The sequence below is a fragment of the Equus quagga genome, chromosome 7 (genome assembly GCF_021613505.1).
Source record: "Equus quagga isolate Etosha38 chromosome 7, UCLA_HA_Equagga_1.0, whole genome shotgun sequence".
Taxonomy (NCBI): domain Eukaryota; kingdom Metazoa; phylum Chordata; class Mammalia; order Perissodactyla; family Equidae; genus Equus; species Equus quagga.
The window spans coordinates 22,994,803-23,022,176 of NC_060273.1; the positions used below are offsets into that span (position 1 = coordinate 22,994,803).

The 27,374-nt window shown below is 54.3% G+C and overlaps 3 protein-coding genes across 5 annotated transcripts in view; 1 reads left to right on the forward strand and 2 right to left on the reverse strand.

Annotated features, from left to right (window-relative positions):
• KAT8 (lysine acetyltransferase 8) overlaps positions 1 to 11,139 on the forward strand; it is a 13,347-nt gene extending 2,208 nt beyond the window's left edge. Inside the window, exons 2-12 of one of the 2 annotated variants that reach the window (XM_046665807.1) lie at positions 802 to 1,237; positions 3,075 to 3,149; positions 3,228 to 3,403; positions 6,866 to 6,919; positions 7,021 to 7,185; positions 7,977 to 8,066; positions 9,826 to 9,966; positions 10,064 to 10,157; positions 10,263 to 10,413; positions 10,559 to 10,713; positions 10,970 to 11,139. In XM_046665807.1, coding sequence (XP_046521763.1) covers positions 1,024 to 1,237; positions 3,075 to 3,149; positions 3,228 to 3,403; positions 6,866 to 6,919; positions 7,021 to 7,185; positions 7,977 to 8,066; positions 9,826 to 9,966; positions 10,064 to 10,157; positions 10,263 to 10,413; positions 10,559 to 10,713; positions 10,970 to 11,034 — 1,380 coding nt within the window. In that variant the 5' untranslated portion in view covers positions 802 to 1,023 and the 3' untranslated portion in view covers positions 11,035 to 11,139. Of the gene's footprint in view, positions 1 to 801; positions 1,238 to 3,074; positions 3,150 to 3,227; positions 3,404 to 6,865; positions 6,920 to 7,020; positions 7,186 to 7,976; positions 8,067 to 9,825; positions 9,967 to 10,063; positions 10,158 to 10,262; positions 10,414 to 10,558; positions 10,714 to 10,969 lie in introns of those variants that run through there. The other variant, XM_046665808.1, reaches the window with a different exon arrangement.
• Positions 11,140 to 11,213: 74 nt separating this feature from the next.
• PRSS8 (serine protease 8) lies at positions 11,214 to 15,630 on the reverse strand. 2 transcript variants are annotated; one of them, XM_046665815.1, is made up of 6 exons: positions 15,259 to 15,629; positions 14,975 to 14,992; positions 13,142 to 13,304; positions 12,587 to 12,858; positions 12,332 to 12,498; positions 11,214 to 12,199 (listed from the first exon to the last, which is right to left on the reverse strand). In XM_046665815.1, the coding sequence occupies exons 1-6, from the start codon at positions 15,341 to 15,343 to the stop codon at positions 11,888 to 11,890; spliced, it is 1,017 nt and encodes a 338-aa protein (XP_046521771.1). In that variant the 5' UTR covers positions 15,344 to 15,629; the 3' UTR covers positions 11,214 to 11,887. The 2 variants fall into 2 exon arrangements, with proteins under 2 accessions (XP_046521771.1, XP_046521772.1); XM_046665816.1 differs by lacking the exon at positions 14,975 to 14,992 and having other exon boundaries at positions 15,259 to 15,630.
• A 1,972-nt stretch (positions 15,631 to 17,602) lies between these two features.
• PRSS36 (serine protease 36) lies at positions 17,603 to 27,221 on the reverse strand. The gene is made up of 14 exons (XM_046666467.1): positions 27,185 to 27,221; positions 26,847 to 26,882; positions 26,211 to 26,373; positions 25,502 to 25,782; positions 23,120 to 23,286; positions 21,259 to 21,508; positions 21,021 to 21,150; positions 20,423 to 20,670; positions 20,169 to 20,335; positions 19,531 to 19,768; positions 19,281 to 19,422; positions 18,747 to 19,012; positions 18,549 to 18,670; positions 17,603 to 18,280 (listed from the first exon to the last, which is right to left on the reverse strand). The coding sequence occupies exons 1-14, from the start codon at positions 27,219 to 27,221 to the stop codon at positions 18,002 to 18,004; spliced, it is 2,526 nt and encodes an 841-aa protein (XP_046522423.1). The 3' UTR covers positions 17,603 to 18,001.
• Positions 27,222 to 27,374: the final 153 nt, after the last annotated feature.

The window sequence follows — 27,374 nt, forward strand, 5'->3', positions numbered from 1 at the left end:
CCCCCCCCCCCCCCCCCGCCCCCAAATACCTAACTCAAGTATTTCTTGATCTGTAACCTCGGGCCTTGAGCATTACACCCCTCTTAGAATTGTTTCTGTCTAAGCCCAATAACCAAATTATAAGTCAGAGAAGATTCAGAGAGTGGCCAAAGGGAATGTTTATTGAGCACCTACCCTGTCTGGCACTGTGCAATACACTTGTTTTATATACATAGGAGAGAGATAAATATGTGGTTTAACTTTCATATAGTTATATGGCTTATATACAGTTTTACCTTTACCTACACTCTGAGAATGGACACACTTGTATACCTTACCCAGAGTAGAGCCAGAACCCAGGATTCCTCACTCACTAAGCCCAAAACACTCTCCATTATGTCCACTGCCTTTGGCTAGTGTCTGTTCAGCGGGCGTCTGGTTTGGGGGCCTGGTCCTTTCTTTAGAAAGGCTTGATTCTGTGAGAGTGTTTTATTGGGTGTCCCTGGACACACTTGTCCTGCTTCTCCCTCTCCAACTGTATCCTTTCCTCACCCTGAGCAAGGAAGGCAATTTCTTCAATCTTCAAAGAGGGGTGATCGGTATTAGGCTAGCGAAGTGGGCGGCGCAGGGCTGGGTGTTAATTCCTGCCTCGCGGCCCGAATGCCAGGCAGCCAGGGAGGCTGCTCTGGCTCCGCCCCGTTAAGATGGGGGCAGCGCCCTCTGATCACTGGCATGTTTTGACTTCTTCAGACACCAGGGCCTTTAAAATGACAGAGCTGAGTCATCACATCAGGGAAGTCCTTCTCCTCTTTTCAACTCTAGGGTGCAACCATATTTCCATACCGAAAAAAAGAACTCCAGGACACTTGGCAGAGGAAACGTCAAGCTTGTCTCGGGGCCGCGAAGATGGCCGCAGCAACCAATGAGCTCCGGCCACGTCACAGACCCCACCCTCCAGCCTGCCGCGGCCTCCGCCACGCGTCGCTGACCCGGAGCTGAAAGCGCTGCGCGGCGCCGGAGTCTGGCGTCACTTCCACTACAGCGATGGCGGCACAGGCAGCTGCTGCGGCGGTTGCGGCGGCGACTTCAGGGATCTCGGGGGAGAGCGAGCCCGGGCCCGGGGAGAATGCGGCAGTCGAGGGAACTGCCCCGTCGTCCCCGGGCCGCGTCTCTCCGCCGACGCCGGCGCGCGGCGAGCCGGAAGTCACCGTGGAGATCGGAGAAACGTACCTGTGCCGGCGGCCGGATAGCACCTGGCGTGAGGGCGGGGTTTAGGGGCGTGGGCGGGGCCTGGGAACGGGTTCTCTGAGGGGCTGGGAGTCGTGCGGGGCGGGGCTGGAGGAAAGAGAAGGCGGAGTTTCAGGCTATCCCGGGCGCCGCCTATAAGCCCTACCTGTCAGGCTGTCGCCGAATTCTTCTTGTATATAGAGCTCCTTTTCCACTTCCTTGCCCTCTTTTAGGCTTCATTCCCTTTTCCTCTTAGCCTTGCTTCCTCGCTGTTCTCTCTTGTCTGTGCTACTTCCCGTTCCATCCGTCCGCTACAGCCGCCAGCGGAGACCTTCCAGAACAGAAAAACGAGCTTTTCCTTCCCTTCCATTGCCTTGCCTCATCTTTAAAAACCCCCCAAGTTCCTCAGAATGTCATTTATCTTTGTGACCTCTCTAGTCACCCCTAGCAAAGGCCATTGCCAGACCAGACCACACTATGTCTTCTGAAGACCATATGCCTTTTACCGCTTGTGCCCTCTGCCCTTTCTTCCCTTTCTCCTTGTTCACCTGGCAAGCTCCTACTCATCTTTTTAACACCATATCACCTGCGATGCCATTCCTCACTCCCCTCAGGCCAAGTGAATCATTCCCTTCTGTATGTTCCTGCAACATTTTCTTCATACCTCAGCCGTGGTATGTGTAATATTATGTTGTCATTGTCTGTCTGTGTCTTCCCCTTTCAAAGTGAGAGCTTCTGGGCGGCAGGACCACTTGTGATTCATTGCTGTGTCCTCTGAACCAAGCAAGAATACAGCATAGGGCCAGACATGCAGTGGTTGCTGTACTCATTTATTGAATAGTCTGCTAGTTGTCAGGTGCTATACTGCTAAAGCTTTAGAGGCATTAACTCATCTTCTGAGGTGGGTAATAGCCCTCTTTTACAGAGGAAGAAACAGGTTCAGAAAGCTGAAACAACTTGCTCAGTTAAACATAGCTAGGAAGTCAGGAGCTAGAATTATATAGAAACCTAGGCTGTCTGACTCCAGAGCCAGCCCTCTTGACCCCTGAACAAATGAATGACTGAGTATAGTAAAACAAGCATTGAGTTTGGAGGCACACTTAAACCCAGTTAAGTATTAGTTCTTAGCACTTTTCAACTCTGTGAGCCTGGGTAAGCCTCAGTTTTCTCATCTGTAAAATAAGAATAACAGGGCCAGCCTGGTGGCGCAGTGGTGAAGTTCACACCTTCCGCTTTGGCAGCCAGGGTTCACCGGTTTGAATCCCAGGTGTGGACATGGCACCGCTTGGCAGGCCATGCTGTGGTAGGCGTCCCATGTATAAAGTAGAGGAAGATGGGCACAGATGTTCAGGGCCAGTCTTCCTTGGCAAAAAGAGGAGGATTGGTGGCAGACGTTAGCTCAGGGCTAATCTTCCTCAAATAATAAAAATTTAAAAAATAAGAATAACAGGGGCCAGCCCAGTGGCACAGCAGTTAAGTTCGCATGTTGCGCTTCAGCAGCCTGGGGTTCGCCGGTTCAGATCCCGGCTGTGGACCTATGCACTGCTCATCAAGCCATGCTGTGGCGGGTGTCCTACATATAAATTAGAGGAAGATGGGCACAATGTTAGCTCAGGGTTGGTCTTCCTCAGCGAAAAAGGAGGATTGGTGACAGATGTTAGCTGAGGGTTACCCTTCCTCAAAAAAAAGAAAAATAAGAATAATAGCTCCATCCTGGCCCATCTCACAGGCAGTTATTGAATGGCAGATGTGGACAGGTCAAGTTAGCTTGTGGTCCTGAAATCTGGAAACTGCTGCTCAGTGTCGGGGATCCCTCTTGTTCCAGCCCTGCCTTCCTTCCTGATGATTCTAGCCTTTATCCTTCACAGATTCTGCTGAAGTGATCCAGTCTCGAGTGAATGATCAGGAGGGCCGAGAGGAATTCTATGTACATTACGTGGGCTGTGAGTGACTTGGGGTATCCAGGCCTGGGTTGGGGGAGAGGGGTAGAAAGGCAACACCCTCATGGCCCATCCTCACAGTTAACCGGCGACTGGACGAATGGGTAGACAAGAACCGGCTGGCACTGACCAAGACAGTCAAGGATGCTGTGCAGAAGAATTCAGAGAAGTACCTGAGTGAGCTGGCTGAGCAGCCTGAGCGCAAGATCACTCGCAACCAGAAGCGCAAGCATGATGAGATCAACCACGTGCAGAAGGTCCGGGCCCCTCCCCTTCCCCAGGGCCCCAGGAGGTTCAGCTGCCTCTGCCAACTCCCTTGGGTCCCAGTGCCAAAACCACAGCAGTTTCCAGTTCTTAAGCTCCTACAGTGTGTCAGGGACTTTACCTGTTTCTTCTTATGTGCTCTTCACAGATGAGAAAACTGAGGCTCAGGGAGGGCAAGGGCTTGGCTGCAGTCTCACAGCAAAGAAATGGTACAGTTGGGACTGGAACTCAGGCCTCCTGCACCGATAGCCTCTTTCATCTCCTATTGGCTGTGCCACGTTAGACTGAATAACTTGAAGTCCAAGGGAAAGAAAGAGAATGAATGATGTTGGGCACTTGCTATTGCCAGACATCATGCTGAGTACTGTACATGCATAAGCTCATCAAATCCTCCATAACAATTCAACACCACAGGGATAATTATTTCCTTTTGTGAATGAGGAAGCAGGCTCAGAGAGATTAGGTAACATACCCAAGGTCACGCAGCTAGTAAAAAGGTGGGCTGGAATTAGAATAATAATGGCAAACATTTATTGACTTGCGTGTCAAAGTTTTAGGCTAAGTATTTTAATATATGATCTCAATGAAGTTTCACAGCAACCCTGAGAGGTAAGCATTATTATTCTCCTCAGTTTACAGGGAAGGAACAGATGAGTTTAGGAACCCAGTCAGGAATTAGATTTGCCAACTAGATTCTTCTGCTGTGGGGCACAGACCATTAACCATGGCTTTGACACATCCTAGAAACTCAGACCATTTGTTTCTAAAACCTGGGTTCTTTTCACCAAGCCAGCCTGCCCCTGGGGGGTTACTTTCCTCCCCACTCTGAGCCTCGGTTTCTTGATTTGTAAAGTGGGGAGTGCAGACGAGAACAGGGTTTGCTGAGTTCTCAAGGCACTCAGACATTCATTAGTTTCAACCAGGCACTTTCATCCTTCTGAGTACCTGTTGTGTGCTCTGCAGCAATGTTTTTCAAACTGTGGGGCACAGCTGTTAGTAGATTGCCAAATTAGTTTAGTGCATTGTGACCAGCGTTTATATCTTTTAAATGGAAGAGAGAAATAGGATAAGGTGGAAAATATCAGAGTGCGTTGAACTTTGTTAAAGGCAAGTATTATTTTGAGAAACTTTATTTCTCATACAAATACACATTTATGTACACAAACATGTCAACTGGTTTACAGTGCTAACTGCACTTCCTACTGTGGGTTGTGATAAAAAAAAATTGAAATACCCTGAACTAGAAAGACCTCTTAAGGTCTGAGGCAGCACCGTCCAGTTGGACTTCCTGTGACAAAATGTCAGTGATCTATGTCTGTACTGTCCAGTAGAGCAGCCACTAGCCACATGTGGCTATTGAACCCTTGAAATGTGTTTCATGTGACTGAGAATTAAATTTTATTTAAATTTAATAAATTTAAGTAGCTGCCTGTGGCTAGTGGCTGCTTGATTGGACAGCACAGGTCTAAGCTTCTCTTAGTTCCTCAGTGAGGTTGCACTGGTAAATTTAAGTCTCAAAGATGTACCTGCCTCCAAGCTGGTAATCAGCAGGGTGAATGACAATGGGCCAATGGTAATAAAGGATGGATAATCAGCGAGATAATCAGCAAGGTTCTTCAGAGCCTAATTAATGTTTAATTCTAAATAAATTGCAGCATTTAAGAAAATTAGTGTTTTTTGTAGTCCTTCAATGCATTTGCAGAAGAGGATTGTGTCTTGTGAGAGTTGGGAAATACGTTTTAAAGAGGCCTATAAGGAGGAAAATCTTTCTTCCCTCATCTTTGCAGGGGTTAGGCTCAGAGCTGGACAGACCAAGGGCCCTTGCCCAACTGTGTTGACCTAGGGCAACTGACCTCACCTCTTTGTGCCTCAGTTTCCTCTTTTGTGCAGTGCGGATAATGAGCACTCTTGTCTCAGGCTCACTGTGAGGACCAAATGAAATAATGCCTGTGGAGTTCTTGGCATTTGGAGTAGATGGCAGCTAGCTAGTCCCCAAGAGTGAGTGACCTTACCTCTCCCTGCCTGTTTACTTTTCTGTAAAATAGAAAGAATGCTGTATCTCAGGGTTGCCAAAAGGGTTAAACGAGGCCATGCAGGCGGGAAGGGGGTTCTGGGTGAAACACTGGCTCCTTTCTGCCTTCTCAACTACAGGGCAAGGCTGCCATCTACTTTGGTGTAGGTCATAGGCCTTGGGTCCCCCCTCTGTTGTCAGGCTGTCCTTGGTTCCTCCTACAGTCAGGCCTAGGAACAGAATGTGCTGTGAGTGTGACATGATTTTTAGTCTCTGCTCTCTAAGGACTTGGAAAATAGGGCACACCAAGTGGGGACAGTCAGAAGGTATTGTTGTTACCCACTGCGTTCCTGACTTGGGAAGGAGAGGGTGTATTCTGCATCGAAAGAATCCAGTCAGGCCTCCTGCAGGACGTGAGCCTTGAAGGACAAGAAGGAGCAGAGTAAGAACAATTACACATGCTAGGTCACAAAGCTCTGCCTCATCATGCACTCACCTAGCTCATGCTCTGTACTAGGCGGAGCCAGCATTTTGTGGTGGCGAAAGGAAAGGGAAGGGCATTCAAGGAGAAAAGAACTGCATGTGCAAAGGCGTGAAGGCTGAGAAAAGAGGGGTGTTGTCAGCAGTGTAGATTTGAAGGGGCGACGACTGGAGGCTGGGAATCTAAGGAGGCCTAGTCAATTATCCAGACCTAAGGTGGTGGCAGTGGCTGTTAGGAGTGGGACAGAGAGGAGAATTCCAGAGATGTCAAGTAGGTAGAGTTGACAGAACTTGGCCGTTAATTGAATGCCAGGTTGAGAGAGAGGGAGGAAACTTAAGAGCAGGCCCGTTATTGGTCTTGGGCAGTTGCAGGAGACTGATGCTCCCTGTGACGTGGGGAACCTGGGAGGATGAACAGGTTTGCAGGCAGGAAAGGTTGAGTTCCTTTCTGGACACCTACAGTCTGATGTGCCTGTGGAGGGACCTCTGGGAGCAGTCCCATGGGCAGGCACCTCAGGGGGTCTGGTGCTCAGGAAAGAAGTCCAGGCACATTGGGGAGTCCGCACCAATTCTTTCTATGGGCATGGAAGACAAGATCCATTATTGCACCTGTCTCGCGACAACTTTGGCAGAACTGGAGTGATCCCATTGTATAGCTGGAGCTCTTATCAACCCAAGGACTCGACCCAGGCCTCCTGATCCTAGCCCTGTTCATCTGGCAGAAGGTCCAAATTCGGGTATCAGGGCCGTCTGGGATGTACGGGTGGGTGGGCAGATGGGAGAGGAGCTTGGACCAGCCAGCTTCAAATCCAGGTAAAACAAGTTAGCTATTCGTATCGTTCTTACTGTCATTCAGAGGATGGGGTCTGGAAGACAGAGGGAAAGCACTGACTTCTTGGGCACGGGAGGGATGGGCTGACCACCATTTCTGTTCACCTCTGTCCACTGCTCTTTCCTTGTCCAGACCTATGCAGAGATGGACCCCACGACAGCAGCCTTGGAGAAGGAGCATGAGGCGGTAAGCAGGGGCAGGGGTCCTGACTGCAGGCACTCCCTCCCCGCTGCTTTCTTTGCCCCAGCTGAGCCATCCACTGCTCTCCACTCCCACCTTGCCCACAGATCACCAAGGTGAAGTATGTGGACAAGATCCATATTGGAAACTATGAAATCGATGCTTGGTACTTCTCGCCATTCCCTGAAGACTATGGGAAGCAGCCCAAGCTCTGGCTCTGCGAGTACTGCCTCAAGTATATGAAATATGAGAAGAGCTACCGCTTCCACTTGGTGAGGCTGGCCCGGCCGGGCCTGGTGAGAGAGGCGGGCTTAGAGGCTGAGGGCAGCTGAAGCAGCAGCACTAGGGAAGAGAGAGATCCAGAAGAGTGGAGTACAAGGAAAAGCCCACGGGTTGAGAGAGCTAGATTCCAGGCCTGGTTTTGTCTTTGCTGGAGAGACGTTGGCCAACTTGCTGCCCCTCCCCAGACCTCAGCTTCCTCTTCTGTGGAATGGGGACAGTAATCCCTGCCCTTATCTCTCCTTGAGTCCCTTGCCTTTCACCGCATCTATCAAGGCCATCCCAGTGCCAGGTTCCTTGGTGCAAGAGAGGAAGCAAGCCTGGCCCCTGAGCACTGGGACCATAAGGTGTGGACAGATGGAAAGCATTGGTACACGAGAGCTGCCAGGGGCAGGGGGCTCTCTTCACTGGCACAGCAGGGTGTTTCCCAAAGGGTGCAATCTGCAGCAAATGAGTGTGGTTTAGGAAACACCATTGTCATAGATGAGAGTCATCCAGAGTCCTCTAGAGCCAGACCGACCTGGACTTGAACCATCTAGGTGTGTGATGTGCGAGCCAGTTACTTAGCTTCTCTGTGCCTTGGTTTCTTCATCTGTAAAATGGGCTGTGTCTTCTCAGGCATTTGGGAGGATTACTCCATGTAGGGGAGGTGTTCAGCCCAGGGTCTACAGATGGGGAAACTGAGAGAAGCAGAGCCTTGCTGCAAGCCACATGGGGTGGGATGGGGACACCTAGCAGAGAACCTTCGGGTCTCAAGCCTGTATCTCCCCATGCCCACCCCCAGGGCCAGTGTCAGTGGCGGCAGCCCCCAGGAAAGGAAATCTATCGCAAGAGCAACATCTCTGTGTACGAGGTGGATGGCAAAGACCACAAGGTGAGCTGGATTGCGCTGTGGGGAAGCACTGGGCACCTCCTGACGATCCTTTTTGTCACCAAAGGATAGAGGCCAGCCTTAGGATGAGCCTCCACCGGGAAAAGGCCTGCGGGACTGTGCTTAGCCTGGCACTTGGCCTGTGGTTGGTGCATAGTAAACACATGGCCCTGTGGTGCCAGCCTTGGGGACTGGGTTTCCGTCTGTTCCTGAGGACTTTTCTCCTGATCGGGTAGTTTAAGTTTAAGCAGTCCTGGAACCCAGAGTGGAGATTGTTGTGCCTGAGGCTGCTTCTAGAAGCACTTTCTCTTTCTGCCTGAAGGAAAGGTGTTTGTTTTTCCTGGGAGGGAACTGCTTTGTGTAAGGTTTCCTACCTGAGAGCTTGGTGGCTCTGACGGCTGCGTTGCTTGTTCCTGGCAGAAAGACTTCAGTGGGGGCAGGGCCTTTGGGGTGTGCTTTGCTGTCATTGAGAACCTGGCCTTTGCTCAGTCAGTCTGGGAAGGTCTCATCAAGTGAGATGGTTTCCTGTGGAAAGGCAGTAGAGTGTAAGATGAAGAGGGCAGGCTTCGGAGTGGCTCCTGGCTTCAGGTTGCCCTGTTACTTCCTAGCTGACCTTGGACAATTTACTTAATGTTTGTTCCTGTTTTCTTATCCATAAGACAGTAGTCGTGATAATATTTATCTAGTGGGGTTGTTAGTGGAATAAATGAGACAGCAATGTCTAATGCTTAGCACAGTGCCTGGCACCAAGTAGGTGTAGTAAACATGGCCTTTGTTATTTTTGGTGACCTCTTGGGGCTCAACCAGCCTTGTAATATATAAGCTTGGGGAATATCTGCTCTAAGCCTGGCCCTTGCCTGCTGCTCCGCCTTCCTGAGCACAAACAGGGGGAGTGGCAGAAAGGACTCCAGCAGGAGACCTGGGGGTTCTTTCCAGCTCTACCGTCTGTCAGCTTTGAGGCCTCAGGCAAGCACTTCCCCTCCCAGAGCCTCAGTTTCCTCCTAAAAAAATGGGACTAGCAATGCTGAGCTCACACAATTGTTGGGTCAAATGAGAGTGGATCTAAAAGATGTCATAAACCAGAGGGCTGCCTGATCTGTGCCATGAAGCCAACCTCAAGGTCCCATTGTCCCTCCTGACGTTGGTCTCTTGTGTGGGTTGGTGTCTGGTCCTGCAGCAAGGAGGCTAGTGAGGCCCAGCAGAGGAGCGCGGCCAAGTGGGCAGACAACTCAGGCTTCAGAGTCAGGCTCGAGGCTCAACCATTCAGCAGACACTTACCAAGCACCCAGCTTCATACTTAGCCTGGTGCTAGGCACACGGACACAACTATGAATAAGACAGAACTCTCAGACCAGTTTGAATCCTGCCCTAGCTCTCACCAGCCGTGGGGCCTTGGGCAAGCCACCTATTTCTCTGAGCCTGTTTCTCTGAAACCTGAGTCACTATCTGTGCAGACTGAACTCGTATTTAGCACTCGGAAGTGGTAGTCAGGGTTAGTCTAGCTCTACCATTACCTCCTCCATTGCCAATAGCTCTCTGGTTCTCAGTTTCCCTGTCCATCAGAAAATGACTCCAAGATTCCTTCCAATTCTAATACTACTGTTCTGGTGAGGAGCCCATTTTTCACCTGCCTGGCACCGGCTGCTTTTCTGGAGCCTGGCACTTGCAGAGCAGGGTGACAGCTCCTGCCCAGGCCTCGGTGGACAAGGTAGTGGAGTTGTACTTGCTCCCTGAGCCTGCTTCCACCTCTCCCACCCCTCAGATTTACTGTCAGAACCTGTGTCTGCTGGCCAAGCTTTTCCTGGACCACAAGACATTGTACTTCGACGTGGAACCCTTCGTCTTTTACATCTTGACTGAGGTGGACAGGCAGGGAGCACACATCGTCGGCTACTTCTCTAAGGTGCTGGGTTAGGAAGCCCAGGTTAAGGGAAGGTAGGGAGTATGAACGGGAGAAGGGGCTGAGCCTCCCCGGAGGTCCTGATCTCCCACCCCTGCAGGAGAAGGAGTCTCCAGATGGTAACAACGTGGCCTGCATCCTGACCCTGCCCCCCTACCAGCGCCGTGGCTACGGAAAGTTCCTCATTGCTTTCAGTGAGTGGCTGCTAGCCTGTCCAGCAAGGGACAGCTTGGGGGGGGGGGGGGGGGGCATTGCCTAGGACAGTGGGTCCTCAGGATCCTCATTTCCATCACTGCCAGGTTATGAGCTATCCAAGCTAGAGAGCACAGTAGGCTCCCCCGAGAAGCCACTGTCTGACTTGGGCAAGCTCAGCTACCGCAGCTACTGGTCTTGGGTCCTGCTGGAGATCCTGCGAGACTTCCGGGGTACACTGTCCATCAAGGACCTTAGGTGAGGGCCCTGGTCCCCAGCCCTGTCCAGGGCATGCTGTCCATCAAAGACCTCATAAGGGAGGCTTCCTGGAACCCTCAAAGAGGGAAAGATTCTTCTAAGATTGACCACGATCCTGTCTCCTTGTCCCCTTTTGCTGTCCCAGCCAGATGACCAGTATCACCCAGAATGACATCATCAGCACCCTACAGTCCCTCAACATGGTCAAGTACTGGAAGGGCCAGCATGTGATCTGTGTCACACCCAAGCTGGTAGAGGAACACCTCAAAAGTGCCCAATATAAGAAACCACCCATAACAGGTGGGTAGTGGGTCGGGGGTAGGTGTAAGACCTGCTGGGAGTCAAAGCCGCCTTTTTGCTGTCATGTGATCCCAAACCAGTCTGACCAGCTCCCTGACCCAATGCCTGGGGCAAGTTACTCATTCCTGGGTTTCCCTGCCCCCTCCCCAGGACTCAGTCTGCCCTTGTTCTCACCTAGCAGTGAAACCTGGCCTGGGCCCAGATCAGGCCAGGCCCAGAGGCCCAGCTCTGCCTCTCATGCCTCTTCTCCCCACAGTGGACTCTGTCTGCCTCAAGTGGGCACCCCCCAAGCACAAGCAAGTCAAACTCTCCAAGAAGTGAGTGGCCCCTGCCTCTGCTGCTGGACCTGTGCCTCCTTGCCCCCTAGCCTGTAAATATGTACAGACCTGTTTCATCATTTTTTTAATAAAGTAAGTTCTGCTGGTGGCTCTGGACTTGGGGGGTGGGTGGGCGATGCCAAGAGCTGATGTTTTTCATTTTATATCACAGACATAGCCAGCTGTGCTCAAAACATTTTATTCCTTCTTGCTCCTTTTACCCCCCATCCCAGATCCAAGCCCGAGCCCAGTTCCGGTGGGGGCTCAGTCCTCCGGAGTCCAGGATTCAGGGCTGAAGGGTGGCATGTCAGCCAATGGGGCAAGATTGGGGCCTTTTCTGTCCTTGAAAACATGCTGCCCAGAGGCAGCCCCAGCCCAGAAGACAGGACGAGGATAAAGTGATGGGGCTCATCAGGCAGAGCAGGCAGGGCTCTGGAGCCAGCCCTTCAGCAGCAATCAACTGGGCAGTTGCCCAGTCTTCTAGAAAGAGGATGGGGAACCAGGGCCTCTTTTCATAGCTAAGGTTCCTTGGGACCTCCTTAGGAGCCCAAACAATAGGCTTGTGGACAGCAGGTATAGGTGGCCAGAGGTTCTAGCCAGTACCACAGGCAATAAAACTCCTGACTGTGGGTTTAGTCCCAAAGAACAGACCCAGAAGAGTGGACTCAAAATTGAAGATGGTGCCCTGGACTCCAACAGGTTTCTGGGAGGAAGAAGTGGCTCACGTGAGGCTCCAGGCACAAAGAGTGTCAGGGAGGAGCCAGGTCCATTCCTGGGAACAAGTATCTGCCCTTGGGTGCGATGTGCAAGTCCTGGAAGCACAGTCAGCTCCCAGAGAGAGCAGCTCGGTGCTCATGTCATGGGCCAAAGAGGCCCAGCGTCAGGCCTAGTGGCAGCAGCAGGATGGGCCCCAAAAAGCCCTGGGCTTCAGCAGAGTTGAAGGCCAGATGGTTGCTGCAGAGGTTGCTGTCGGGCTGGGACTCCTGGATTTGGGGCACCACACGAGGCTGGAGCTTTGTCACATGGAAGTTAATCCAGGAGGTATAGCTGGAGGTCAGAGTGTACACACCAGGCCTGTTGGGGGCCCCACAGGCATCGCCCCAGCTCACAATGCCTGCCAGGTACCAGAGGCCCCCCACAGGGCAGGAGAGTGGGCCCCCAGAGTCACCCTGAAGAGAAAAGCCATATACTGGCTGTCAGGACTAGGCCCCAGGCCTCCAGTCATCCATGCCAGCCCCACCCAGCCCTCATCTCCCAAGATGCACTTGTCTCAGCCATTCCCCTAGATCCCCTGCATTTACCTGGCAGGCATCCTTGCCCCCCTTCAGATAGCCAGCACACACCATGTCCTCCTGGATAAAGTGGGGCTCATTGGGCTTGGCGTCAGTGTTGTATAAGCAGTTACATGTCTCGCGACTGATCAGTGGCACCTCAAGTTGTTGCAATGGCCTGGGGGCCAGGAGGCTCACTGTGGGGGCAAAAGATGCTTACCCAGGGCCTCCTATCCTGAGTTAGGCTCCCCTCCATGCCCACCTAGACATCAGCGCCCACCTCACCTGAGGGGGCCACGTGGCCCCATCCAGTGACAGTACATTGGAGGCCATTGGGGAAGGAGGCATTGGCTGCGGGGAGGCAGATGGGCCGGATGTAGCGGGAGAAGGTGATGGGGCTGCTGAGACGGAGGAGTGCAATGTCGCCCTGGGAGCCCTCGTGGCGGTAGCTGTTGTGGGAAATGATCTGTGCCACAGTGCGGACCTCCGCCTCAGGCGTGTGGGAGTCCAGCTGGTTGGCCCCCAGCTTTACCTCATAGTCTTCCTTGCGGTGCTCCCTGCAGGCAGAAGGGCAAAGGCTGTAACCCAGGAGACCTGTCCTAGCTCCCTGATCTCTGTTGCCTGTGGCATCCAACCCCAGATTCTGACCCCAGGCAAAGGACCTTTCAGGCCCCAAATGGCACCCTACTTTTATCCTGTAACCTCTGGCCTTCACTCCTGACTGATCCTGACTTGATACCCCTAGACTCAATGCAGAACCCCAACCTCTGACCTAGACTGATCCCTAAACTTTGGCCTCCAGACCACTTTTGACTTCCCTGCCCCCCATCCAGCTGGTACCTTGGGAAGCAATGAGCAGCCGACAGCACCCACTGCTCAGACAGAAGAGAACCGCCACACACGTGGGTGCCATCGTAGGTGATGCTGACCTGCCAGGGCCACTGGCCAGGGGCTGCACTGCTACCACCTGTGATGCGTGCTTGGGAGGCCATGCCGCAGAATGCTGCCCAGGGAGGAAGGAGAGCAAGTCAGGCCCTTCTGGGGCCCTCCACCAGGTGCTTAGCCCGGCTACTCCCAATATAGCCCAGGAGATCTGGTTTGGAGCTTGGGAAATGCGTTCACAGAAAGAAGCCACCCCTTTGTTCATCCCACTGCTCACCAGTCATGGTCAGTTCTGCCTGCTTGCAATCCGGCACCCACTGCCTACCTTCCTTCCTCTGAGGCCTTCCTGCCCTCCATCCCATCCACTCCTTATAAGTCTGAATATCTTCATAAACCATAAACCTGGCCAGGTCTCACCCCTGCTTAAATCCTTCCCTGGGTGCACACTGCTCTTAAGATACATTCCAGCCCTTCCATGACACCGAAATCAACTCCAGCCAGCCCTCTGGACACTTCCTGTCACACACATGAGGCCATACACTTGTTCAACTCTAGATCTTTGCTTATCCAGGTCATGCTGCCTAGAATACCTTTCCTCATCACTACTCTGCTTGGCAAGTTTCTCTTTGCCTATGGAGCCTGCCCTGACCCTGCTGGCTGCGTTAGGCAATGCCTCAGAGATCCCAGGGCCCCGCGCTTCCCCGACACTGTCCAATCACACAGTTGTTCCTGTGTCTATGACTGTGTCTGCTTCAACCACACCAACCTGGGCGTTTCCTAGCCGCAGGGACTAGAGCAGATCCCCCTGTCCCCAGCGCCCAGCATGGGGCCGGGCACACAGAGGGAGTTGTGGATGTGTGTTGAACATTTGCACAGAACAGCCGGGCTCCCATGGTGTGCTAAGTCTAGTTTCCAGGACAGCCCCACCCCTGCTGAGGTCGCTGTTTGAAACAGGACCCAGCTGCCCTTCACAAAGTCACCTTTCCAGGAGCAGAGAAAACTGCCCAGGAGGCCCCTCCTCCTCTCCCGATAATGACAGTAGTTACTATTTAGTGACTGTTCAAACAATGCCAGGCCCCTAAAGGGCTTTCACTTCCTTTATTTTCTTGACTCCTCATACAACCCCAGGAAATAGACATATTCAACATCATTTAGAGGTGAGGGGACAGGCCAACGACACACAGCCAGTAAGTGGTGAAGTGGGGAGTGAAAACCTGACTCGGAGTCTAGAGGTGTGCCTTTGAAGAAGGGAGACCCTTGGGTTGTTCTCTTCAAAACAACCCCCCTTTGGAGTCAGACCCGGGTTTAAATGCCAGCTCTGCCGCTTACTGGCTGTGCGCCCTGGGCAGGTCACTTCTCTGCATCTCAGTTTCTTTATCCATAGAATGAGGGCTATAATGTCGTCTCATAGAACTATTTTGGGCACTTAAGACAATATGGGTGGGCAAGACAGCCCTGCAGAGAGAGGGTCAGACGCTCATTAAACACTCCCATCGGGGAGCCGGCCTGGTGGCCCGAGTGGTTAAGTTCGCACGCTCCACTTTAGTGGCCCAGGGTTTCGTCGGTTCAGATCCCAGGCGTGGACATGGCACTGCTCGTCAGACCATACTGAGGTGGCATCCCACATGCCACCACTAGAAGGACCCACAACTAAAAATATACAACTATGTACCGTGGGGCTTTGGAGAAAAAGGAAAAATAAAATCTTTAAAAAAAACCCAGAATACTCCATGGGAATCTGAGTCTGTGTCCCCTCCTCTTCCCCTCCCCCACTGTCCCAGCAAGCCTTACCTTCTGCCCCGTGAGCTCCTGGAAGGAAAGAGAAAGAGGAATAGGTAAGCAGAGAAGGCCCAAGTTGTCAACCTCTTAGCACCTGCCACTTCTCCTGTGGGCCGGCGCCCCCCGGAAGCTGAAGTTGAAGGGAGAGGGAGAAGTCAAGAGTGAGGGAGGCTGAAGCCCAGGGTTCTTGAGCCCAGAATAAGCGACGTGCCCCATAAAAGGGTTATACTACCCTCGGCCCCTGTGCACCACCCCTCCCCGTGCCCCACGCTCCCCCCCACCCCGTACATACTCACCCATCCTGGACTGGAATAATCCAAGCAAAAGCAGAATGGTCACAGCCTCCAGCCGCTGAGGCCCTAGGCCCACCCTCTGGGCCATGGCCCAGGACAAGGGCTCCTGGGGAGACACCAGGAACCCAAGGGAAGGGACCTAGGGCTGGTTTCAAAGGCAAGATCCAGGTGTTAGGTCCAGAGGGAAGGGATCCCAGAATCCACGCTGGGAATGAGGAGCAGGTGTCCAAGGCTGGCTTTGAAGGCAGGGAACAGGCACAAAAGGAGACAGTCTCCGCAGCCAGCAGTGAGGACACGTCTCCCGCACGGCCTGGCTACGCAGAGACTTTCCAGAGTGGCGGCTCTTTGGAGAAAGGCACCTACCTGCCCGCCCCTCTCCTGGCCCCGCCCTCATGCTCAGCTCTTCATTTGCCACCAAAGTATGAGTCCTTCCAGACCCTCAGGCTTTTCACGTGTGCGTGCGTGCGTGCGTGCGTGCCTGCGTGCGTTGAGGGGCTGATCAGCCAGAGAACAGCCCTGGGCAGGACTGGAAACTCCATGGCCTGACTCCCGGGAGAGCCACCCAATTGCTGTTTGCCCCAGGTCTGCCAGACAGTTCTGCCCCCCAGGGCCTGGCCCAGCCTTTGTTATCATGGGGCCACAGCCACTCCTGCCTCCTTCCCTCCTTAGGCCTTGTATGTGAGTCCAGGACACCCGGGTCTGCTCAGGGTTAGGGCCATTTCAGGCCCTTCTGTGGAGCCTGCAGCCTCATCTGTGTGTGGTGAGGTGTGGTGAGCGTGTCTGGCAGTGCCAATCATCCCACAAATATTTACTGAGCGCCTACTGTGTTCCAGGCACAGGAAACAAAACAGACATCATCCCTGCCTTCCCTGAGCTCACCCTGAAATGAGGACGACAGACTTGAATCAAATAGTCACACAAACAATTATAGAATAATTTCAAAGTAGGAACTGTGATGGAGAAAGAAGAATGGGGGCTCTGGAAGCTATTCACAGGAGACTGACATGGCTGGCATCATGAGGGGATCCTCGAGGAAGTGCCTTTAGAACTGAGACCTAAAGGGGTTATGAAAATGTTAACAAGGCAAAGATAGGGGAGGGGTAGTTCAGGTGTCGCGTACTCACATGGAGGACGCAGGTGTGCAGGTTCAGGGAAAGAAGACCCCAGTGACTGGGTTGGGGGTCAAGCGCAAGCTCTGTGAGTGTATGAGTCTGTGGGCACTGGGAGTGCATGTTGGCTTCAAGATTCAGAAAAACAGACCCCTGCTTCCCCACCTACCTTCCCCAAGACTAGGTGTCTGGACCTCTGAGCCAGGACTTCCGGACCCACGCTGGAGGGCAGGGAATTCCTGGAGTGAATGAGGGACGGAGGCTGACTTGGGAAGGCGTCTAAACTGGGGAGGAGGGGCAAGACACTGGGCATTGTGGGTGGGTTTGGGTAGAAGAGGAGGTATATTATCTTCGTCTTCATGTGGGGGATGGCATATGGGTGACAGACTGGGTATGGGGAGCAGGGGGGATGTATGTCCCTGTGCAGATTCAGGGGACTATTCTTTTTGGGACCTGGTAGCTAAAGATAAGCCTGGCCCTTTAACAATCTCTGCCCATCTTCTTAATCTCCCAAGGAGAACTCCCAGCTTTCCTCTAGGTCTCCCCTCCCCCACCCTGTGCCTATTCAACCCAGAGATTTGACCGCAGCTCCGAGGTGACCCCTCTGCACCCTCATCAGCTGGCTTCCACCCCAAGCAGCCCCCTTTCCTCATTTGCCCTTTTTCTGTGCTCAAACATCACCTCCTCTATGACCCTTTCCTGACCCCTTCCTGACCCCCCAGCCAGATGTGTCCATATGTGTCCCCCACTACATTGGGAGCACTTCGTGGGCTTATCAATCAGACCCCAGCTGTGTCTTGACTTAGTAGTTAGCAGAGAATGTGGTTGAGTTAATGCAGGGACCTGTACCCATAAGTGGTAGGTGAGGTAGTGGAATGTTCATACACACAAGCATGATGGGGCCCAAACCCTGGGGGCTCTGGGCAGGAGTAAAAGTGATAGACCCTTGCAGGGTGCCAGTGTCATGTGTGTATACTGGGGACACTAGAGGTGTACACTTTGGGGCATCATTCATCAGGGTGTGTATATGGGAGGCAGCTCCCTGTCAGTATAGGATATGGTAGAGAGACCCTGGACTCTCAGCCTCCTAGACCCTTCCTCCAACCCTTACCCTCAGTCTTTTTTGTTCTGGGGAGAAGGGCAGCAGGGTTTGAGCTAGGGCTGAGGTGTCCAGCAGGTGCTGGGGATGCTGATTCCATTGGGGAGGTGACACACACTCAGCTGGCCACCCAACCTCCAACGCCCTGGAGCAGGAATGAGTGACAGCTGCCACGTTATCAGGGACACATTTCCTGGGAGCCCAAAGCCTGATTCACAGAGGCCCAGGAGGGAGCGGCCCTAGCCCTGGGGTTTCCCCCAGCCCTTCAGGCTGCCCCCAGCAATGCCACAAGGCCACATGACTGTGTTGACACCTTTATTGTCCACTCCACTGCCCCCAAGGATTCCAGGGGCGAAATAGCCAAGCACTGAGGCCCAATGATCTGAAGCCGCTGCAATCTAGGTGGGTGGGGTGCTCTGGAGGTGCCAGCAAGGGAACAGAGGCGGTTAGGTCACATTCCAGCCCCACTGGGCGCAAAGTGGAGGGCTGGAGGGGTGTAGGGGAGGAGAAGGAGAGGTAGCCCAGGGACCCAGGGCCCTTAGCCCTGTATCAGGGAGGTCAGTAGCAGCAGGAACACAGCAGCCCGAGGGGTGCCTGAGGCCCTGGCCGTGTCTGGGGGGCAGAGATCGCTGCCTTCAGGGGGCCAATAGAAGGAGCCACTGGGGGGCAGGAAATGGGCCTCCTCCACTGTCTGAGAGATCCAGGCCTCTTCAGGGCCAACGGCAGCAAACAGCTCCCTGCTCCCTCGAACAGCCAAGCCCACAAGGACCCAGGAACCTCCCTCAGTCTGGCACAGGAGTGGAGGTGCTGAGGTCACCTGCAATGTCAGAGCCAAGGCCAAAATGGTCTCTTAACCTTCCTCCTGGTCCCCCATACCTTCACCTAGGGTCCATCCACAAAGCACTGCTTGTCTCCATCCTTAGGCATCCTGGGCCCTGGTCTCTCTCCTAGGTCCAGCCAGAAAGCAGTGTTTCTTCCCATTTGGGGCCCAGCACCCAAGAATTCCAATCCTGCTCTCTCTTTAGGGTCTAGCTGCCCATCACTGCTTCTCCCCTCCCTGGACCAGGATGCCCAGGTCCTTGTACCTCACACCTGTCCTCCTGTCCCTCTGCATACAGGACACAGAGAGTCCCAGGGGGCAGAATGCCCTGATAGAGGCAGTGACAGAGTCGTGGTGTCAAGATGGAGACAGCAGCAGCCACAGGGACTAGAGAGAGAAAAGAGGGTTGTCCCAGGGATTCTGGCCTCCAAGGACTTCTCACCCCCAGACCCAGGGCTCTCACCTCGGTCCTGGGGGTCCTTCCAGCCCAGCACCCAGCAGCTGGCCCCCAGGGGGATACCTCCGGGGTGAAGGCAGATGGGCAAGGCTGACGGGGAGGGCTTCACCCGTGAACTCAGCTCCAGGAGGGCGAGGGGGGGCTGAAGTCCCAGGTGCCGGGGCAGACGGATGCTGATGACCAACCGGGATACTGGGTGGCCCTGTGGGAGGGGACTGGCCCCTGCTCGGCCCAGGTACACTTCAATATGAGGCACTGTTGTAGAGCCTCGCCTGTTGGCACAAGGCCCAGTATCACCTCCTGCTCCCTGCATTGCTGGTAAAGTCCTTCCTAGCCCAGGGGAAAGGGTGGAATGAATCTCCAGGGTCATTCCACTAATTCCATTATTCCTCCTTCCGAATCTCTCTCTTGTCTCAAAACACTTCACAGCAGTTTCCCTGTGCTGTAAGAGCCCTAAAGGGCAAATATCCCACTATTGCAAGAGTCCTTTGGTCCATCTCCCAATTTTTCCTTCTTGCCCAGGAGATGAGTGAGACCCACCTGAGGACACAGTGAGTGGCTGCCAGGACCCAGCCTGGGGCCACAAGGATTCCAGTGCAGACTTGATCTCCAGCCACATGCACCTCTGCCAGCCAGGGCCACAGGACCCCCATCGGAGCAGGCTCTGGCCGCAGGCCACAGGCTAGGGAGAGGAGGTGACCACCTCAGTGGGGATTCCACAGCTGACCCCTGAAGCCCCTACCATGGATCTAAGCACCCCCAGGAACTAGGCTCCAAAGGCCCTCCTCACCACCATGCTCTGTGGCAGGAGGACAACTCTGTATCTTAGTCTCCTCTCCCTCAGGGCCCCAGTCCCAGGCCAGCTGGTCCTCTAGGTAGGCTCCCCGAGTCACATGGCTGATCCACGGGCCGTGAGTCTGCAGGGGGAAGAAGGCTCTGGGACGTAGGCAGCCACTAGACAAATTTCTGATTCCAGCCAGGAACCAGGTCCCCTCCTGCCGGCACAGAAGGCTCCAACTCGAGTCATTCTGCAGCAAGAAAGCATGTGCATTTGCCAGTCCCTCTGTGTGTGTGCAAGTTGGTGAGAGGGTATCAAAGGTCCTGGGGCTCATCCTGGACTCCATAGTCTCCTGTACTCGGGAGGTCCACCTCCCGAGGTCCACCAGGTCCCACCTCCTCCAAGCCGGGCTCCAATACTAATCTGTATGAAGTCAGCCCTTGCTTTAGGATCCTCTTTAAACGGAGGGGCAGCGACAAGGCCCAACAGCGCCCAGGGTCCGCCCTCAGACCCCTCCCGAAAGTCCTCCATAGCCAGGCTCCGCCCCCAGAGCACTCAGCCTCCATCCCAGTCCCTCTAAGGCTCCGCCCCCAGCCCCTCGGCTTCTCTGGGTCCAACCCAGACCCGCAGGCTCCTCCCCTGCCGCTCACCCAGCAGCCGCCCGCCTCCTCCTCCTCCTCCTGGTAGGCGGGGCAGAGCGCGTGGGGCGGGTCTCTCGGCGGCGGCACTGACGCCCCCTGGCGGCCATACAGGCAGTGACACCACCAGCCGCCCAGCAGCTCCGCCTCAAGCAGGGTGCTGGGGCGAGGCGCGGGCTCTGAGAAGGAAGAGGGAGCGAACCCCCGCTGCGGCGGAGTCGGACCCTCAGCTACTCCGCCCCGCTCCGCGCCGGGCCCCTGCTCACCCCCGCGGCCCCAGCGACCCAGGCGGCAGCGGCTCCCGGGCAGGAAATAGTGTTCTGGGTGCGGTAAGCACACTGGCCGCGGGGCCACGCTCAGGTTCACGGGCACGCGCAGCTGCAGCAGCGCCAGGTCCGAGGCGTCGTCCCACGAGGCGTTCTCGTGCGGCACGAGGCGCGCTACCTGCTCCGCGCGCGGGCGCGAGGGCAGTAGCACGCGCCAGTTGTCCAGATAGCGAGGCGAGCGGTCTGAACTGATGGGGCCGCGGGATGGGGAGACTGGGGATGTGGGCCAGATCCTGCAGACTCAGCTCCAAACCTCGCACCCCTGGCTTAGGCTCGGTATCCCAGGCTAGGAGCCTCTATCCCCTTCCTGAGGTCTGAGAACTGCTTACTCAGCCTCCCACATCCTGGATGGAACTTATACTACCCTTCTACTCGCCCCCAACAGACTAGGACCCCGCTTTGCGAGTTGGATTCTACACCTCCCAAAGGGACCCCACACCCCTGCCCCGCCCAGGGGAAGGGCTGGGGCCAGGTAGGTAGGTCTCAGGCTGATGAGGGAGGGGCAAGAATCTGCCCCGAGGCGTGTGTTTTTACTCACTCCAGGAAGCAACTGGCAGGTGCCAAGACCCAGCTTTCAGACACGAGCGCCCCATGGCAGGGTCTGGATCCTGGCACCATCACCTGGGCCTCCCAGGGCCAGGCCCCTGGCCGCGTGGCCTTCCCACACTCTGAGGGGTGAGAGACCTGGGTCAGAGGACCTCCTGAACCCCCAGCACTTTCTACCCCAACTCAAATCTCTCATGTCCACCGGATGTCCAGGGGTCCTGCCCCCTCACCTGGCAGGGCGATGGTGCAGTTCTCATCTGGGGCCTCCCTGGGGCCTGACTGGGGCTGCCGGGACTGGGTGGGAAATGCAGGTCCAGGCTCTGAGCCCATCACCTGTTCCCGTATCCATGCCTCATAGGACGCCACAGCAGTGAAGACTCCAGGGCGGTTCCTCCTTCCACAGCCAAAGCCAAAGCTGGTGATTCCTGCCTGGAACCATCGGCTGCCTTCCTCACAGACCAGGGGCCCCCCAGAGTCTCCCTGATGATAGATGACTCAGTGTCAGGGGATCAGCCCAGGGACCCACCGGCTTATACCCACCAGTACCTCACAAAGGTTCTATACCTCTTCTTGCTGGCTCAACATACAGCCAACTTCTCCTAGAAACCTGCCTTGGCTGTGCCTTGTCCTCTGTATTCCCTACAACTCTAAACTGAAGAAAGCCTCATAAAGCAGAACGGTTGATGAGCATCCAAAGCCAAGAGCACCAAGCTAATGTATTAAAGGCCATGCCAGAGAGACCTACAGGTCTCATTCGGAGCCAAATGATTCTTGCACATTAACTAGTTCAAACAAACCCTGTCTTGGGTTTCTGAGTTCACCCAGTTGTTAAAGTAAATCAGAGATGCCAGCATTCATGAGGAAGAGGCCGTTAGAAATAGGCAATCCAAAAGCAGCAAGAAGGGACAGTTTGAAAGCAAGTAAGGAGGAGGAACTACAATGAACAGACACTGAAACAATGGTTCTGGGGCCATTTAATGCTGGAGCATTGTCCCAAAGACATTTCTAGAATCCAGGCCGGGCATCTCTGTGACCTGATGAGAGTCACAAAGAAGGTTCAGAATCATCCAGAACTCTGCTGTCCAATATGGTAGACACGAGCCATATATGGCGATTTAAATTAAAATTAAGTAAAATGAAGAATTCATTCCTCAGTCACCCTAGCCACATTTCAAATGTTCAGTAGCCAACGTGGCTAGTAACTACCATGCTGAACAGCACAGATAAAGAACATTTCCATCATCATAGAAAGTTATATTGGACAGCGCTGGTCTAGACTGGTCTAGCTGGTCTAGAGGAATTTGAGTTGTTTGCAGTGCTATTCAAGAAGGCAGGGGACTGTGCCCACAGGTCCTGGAACCTCATCATTGGGAGGGACCCTGAAGACCATCTAGCTTGAATCCCCGTCACCACCAGGCATGCTTGAGTGCCCTCAAAAATGTGTGCCAGTTGAGGAAAGTTTCTGGGAAAAATTGTTAAAATATACTATGTTTTGGCCTTCAGCAGGTTATCTGGAAAATTTCCTTCTGTTAAGGATTAATTCATTTTTTAAAAATAACTTTATTGAGTATCTACTAAGTAATAGGTGCTGTGCTCTGGGCTGGAATGTGGGGTAATGATAATAATAATAATAGTAGTGGTAGCTAATATTTATTTAGCTCTTATTAAGGACCAGGCACTGTTCTAAGTGTTTTCACATATATAAATTCGTTTACTCATCATAAGCACCCTATGAGGTAGGTAACACTATCATCTTCATCTTCCAGATGAGAAAGTTTGGACACAGAGAAGTTAAATAACTTGGCCAACGTCACACAGCTAATGAGTGGTGGTGCTGGGCTTCCAAGCAGGCCAGCTCACTCCAGAGTAACCCCTGCACTGTACTGCCATAAATAACAGTGCCCACTTGTTGAGACCCAAGTTCTGTCCACTTATAATCTTCACGTCCATCCTATCTACTGGCAATCTTGCCCTCTTTTTTGCAGATGAGGTTCAGAGATATGAGAGAGATGAGCTCTATTTTTAACACCACTTCCTATTAGTTAGGGCTCTGCCTGGTCCTGTCAGGCAGGTGCAGGGAGCTCCTCTCACCTGGCAGGTGTCCCTGCGGCCCTCCCGGTAGCCAGCACACAGCATCCCTGGCAGTAGCTGGAAAGTGAGGTTGAAGGGGCCAGGCCTGCTGTAGAGACACTGACAGGCAGCCTCTCCCAGCAGCCTTAGCTCCACTTCTTGTAGCACCCAGGGGAGAGGCAGGGGATCTGTAGGCAGAACCGGAGAGAAAATGCTGTGAGGCAGGTATGGAGAATTCTGCTTCCAATGGCTCGGCTTTGTCCCCTCTGGCTGCTTTCTGGACATCTTTTTCTAGATGTCCCATGGCACCTCAGCCCCTCACATCCAAAACCAATCATCATCTCCTGCCGTTCCTCTCTGTTATTCTTCCTACATCCTCATCTCAGCAATGGCCCCATCAAAGCACTCAGTGAGAGCTGTCATGGATGGTTGTACACTGCACAAAGGCACCCAGCCAACAAAGGATGCAGGTTGGGGCTAAAATCACTAAGCTCTGAGCCCTGACGTGGGCTGTGTTGGTCCTGAGAGGATATGCTTTTCAACAAAGATGTCATAGAGACTAGATGTGGTCCTGTACGGAGTTACCAAGCCTGGATTCTGGGTGTCATCCCTGACCCCTGTCTCAACTTCCCCTCCTCAATCAGTTCCCAAGTCCAGAAAACCTCTCATGTGTGACTTGCTGGCATTTTCACTGAAGTTCAGTGAGCTACAAACTTGGGCCTGGATGATTGGCTCGGCCTTCTCACTGGTCTGTTCCCCAACCCACCCTTCACTTGTTGCTGCCAGAGGAATTTTTTCAAAGCTCAGCTCTGATCTTACCAGGAACAATCAATGGATTCCATTGTCTAAACCTGGGGCCTCAGCCCTCTCCTGAGATGAACCTGCTTTTGATGGAAACAAAGTCTTAGGATCCAGAAAGGGGTGGGGGAGAGTGGGACAGAGCTCTCTCCCCCCCCCCCCCCCCCCCCCCCCCCCCCCCCCCGACCCAGAGTCCTGAGAGGTCAGATGATGTCTGGGGCTGTAAACAAGGGTCACCCAGGGAGGTTTGGTATTGTCCCAGGGCTTTCTGGAGCTGGGGGGTACTCTGGCCCTCAGTCTGACTTGAAAGCTTTGGTTATCCAGCCCCAGCAGCTTTTGTGGCCTTTGTTGCCTCTGCCCTGTCTGCTCCAGCCTGGCAACCTGGCCCTTCTCCATCTACTGTGCCCCACCTGGGTCCCCAGGATGGCCTCCATTTCCACCCTACATTCCTGTAATGCCAACTTATGTCTTCTCTTCACAATACCTCCCCAGAAATCTCCTGCTCTGGGTGCCCTTTGTCACGATGGCTTGGCCTCATCCACACAGACTTCCCAGGTGCTTGGAATGACCCTTCCTAGTCACTTCCTGCCCCGATGGGGCCCCTGCAAGCAGAGGCTGCAGTATCTCCTCCTGAAGCACCCTCACCAAAGCCCCAGGCACTGCACAGGTCTGATTACAGCAGACGCAGAATAATTGTGGGGGCCTTGCTGACACGGAAAGGTAGCACTGGATAATGAGGATGATGGGGGATGGAAAAGTGGTCTATTTCCTCCCACACCGCTTACATAAGTGTTTGCTTATTTATTCAACTTATTGTTTGTCTACCTGCTAGGATGTAAGCTCTGAGAAGGCAGGGATTCTTGCTTGTTATGTTCATTGGTGGGTTTCTAATGCCTAACAGTGCCTGGCCCAAGGAGATGCTCAGGAAATAGCTGTTGAATGAGTGAATGAGGGTGAGTAGGAGAAGACAGAAGGTGGGGAAGTAGAGAGATGTGTAGGGGAGGTTAGGATGGGAGGAAGAAGGATGAGAGGAAAGGAGGGCAGAAACTGATATGTGCTGAATGGTTACTAAATCCTGGGGGCTGTGCTGCAGTACATGGATCACCGAGGGTACAAATATCTTAAAATGCATTAGTTACCGCTATGCTAGGCACTGTGCAATAAACTTTACATGGGTTTTCTCATTTACTCCACCCAACAACGCCATGAACTGGGCACTACTTTCCTCAATTTTCAAAAGAGGAAATGGACTGCGTGAAGTGCCTTGTCTGAAATAGCAGAGCTGGGATGGGAACCCTGGTCGAATTCTAAATCCAGGAAAGAAAAAGCTAGAAGGAAAGGTGAGGAGGAGGGAATGGAGGGATGATTCAGTGGTCTCAGTTTGAGAACCTTTGGGGAGGAGGACAGGTGGCGATAGGCGCACCACTTACCCGGTGGCCCAGCAGAAACCAGCCCTCGAGGCTCCGCCCGAGGCCCCGCCCCGTGGGCCCGCCCTGCCGGGACCGCAGCTTTTAGGACTCGTCCCCAAAGTCCCGCCCCAGGACTGCTCAGTAGGCTCCACCTCTGCGATAACCCTCTTTCCTGGGACCCCCACGCCTCACTCACCCGCCTCTTGCACGTCCCCCCAGCCGGTGGCCCAGCAGGCTGTGCCAGGAGCGAAGCGATGCGAGGAGCGCGGCAGGCAGACGGGCCGCACGGCGGGGCCCAGCCTGGCGGGCGAGGCCAGGCGCAGTAGGGCCAAGTCAGCGCCCAGTTCCACCCTGCTGTAGTTGTGCGGCACCAGGATGGCGGCCACTGCGCGGACTTGCGCGTCGTCCAAGGGCCCGTCCTGGGAGTGGACGCCCAGCAGTACTGACCACTCGGCCGCGGGCTCCAAGGTCCCGTTCCTGCACCGCGGCCGAGGCGGGGAGGGATTAGGTTGACCCTATGGAAGGTGGGGGCTCAGAGCCAGGGGGAAGGTGGGGTCAGCAGGAACCCAGGAGGGGCGGAGTCGGATCCTGATTTGGGGCTAGAGCGATGGAGGTTAAGATACACTCCTTAAAAAGGGAGAAGCGAATCTGCTTTGGAGGTGGTTGATTCAAGGGGCATTGGCAAGATGGAATTCAGACTCAGATATTTGGTGGAGTGGTGGGACGAGTCTGCTGGCGGCCCCACCAAGCTCAGAACCGGGATACCCCGCAAAGCACCCAGCTTCGGGGGAGGGCGGGGAGGCGGAGGCAGCTTGGCTCCAAGTTAGCCTCGAATACGCGGGGGTCAGGCTTCGGGGCGCGCTTGGCTTTTGAGGGAGAGGGGCTTGACGAGGGCGAATACTCACTTCACGAAACAGTGAGCAGCGGAGAGGACCCAGGAGGGGGCGATGAGGGAGCCCCCGCAGATGTGGTTCCCCTTCTGACTCAGGCTCACCTGCCACGGCCAGGTGCCCGGCTGCGCGTCTGAGCCCCCCATGATGCGGGCAGAGGGCTCAGAGCGACCGCAGTCTGCAGTGGGGTACCGCAGAGGTCATGGCTCGCTCCTGTCCCCCATGCCAGAGGCCCGGGTAACTCAGGACGAAGCCCCCCTCAGTCACCTGCCTCAGGTTGCCCCACCGAACAAATAACAGAGAGGACCTCGGCGCTTCTAAGTTTCTGGTCACTTCCACCTTCCTCATCACCCTCAGCTAGCCTTAACTTGCTTTAAGATCTGAGGACTTCGCCTCACCGTTCCTTACCCAGATCCTCAGGTTCTTCTTGGGTAGGACTGGGAGCTGCGAGTCAGAGGGTAAAGAGAGGAAGATGCTGGTGAGTTCAAGCCCCTGACACAGCCCAGGACACTGCCCAGCTCCCATCTTCCTGCTCTCTATCCCCCACTCCCACCTTCCTCTACCCCAGTTCCCTGCCCTTCCAGCCCCCCTATCAGCACCCATGCTACCCCTCCTATCTTTTCTGACTTTCCCCCAGTCCAGCTGCCTTACCTGAGTCCTGGAAGCCTCCTGGGATGGGGCCGATGGCTGGAAAGAGGGAGTCAGGAAGAAGCTGGAGACTTGTTCTTACGATGTGCTCTCCATGACTCCCTCCCTGCAAGCTTTACAGCAACTCCACCTCTCCATTGCACCCAGGCCTCCTTTCCCCCTCCTGTCAGACACTATTCCTCTCCCTCCTGACACCTCCCTCTCTCCTTCTACTGACGTCCCCATCTCCTTCCTCCTCTGATGCCCCACTCCCCAAACAGAGCCCAAAAGTTCTGCTTTCCATCTCCCCCCGATGCTAGGACCCCGGCTTCTTGCAGCCATCCCCTGTCCCCTGAGGTTACCGAGGATCACAAGTGGGAGGAGCAGGTGCTGGGACATGGCACTTTTGAGTCAGCTGGAGGTGCAGAGATGGGTGAAGGTCTGCTCCCTGCCACAGCTCTGCCGGAGTCCTGCTCCAGCCGAGTCCAGGTTCCTGAGGGAGGGACGGAGTCGGCGCAGTGAAGGAAGAGACGTGAGACTTGAGTCAGTGCA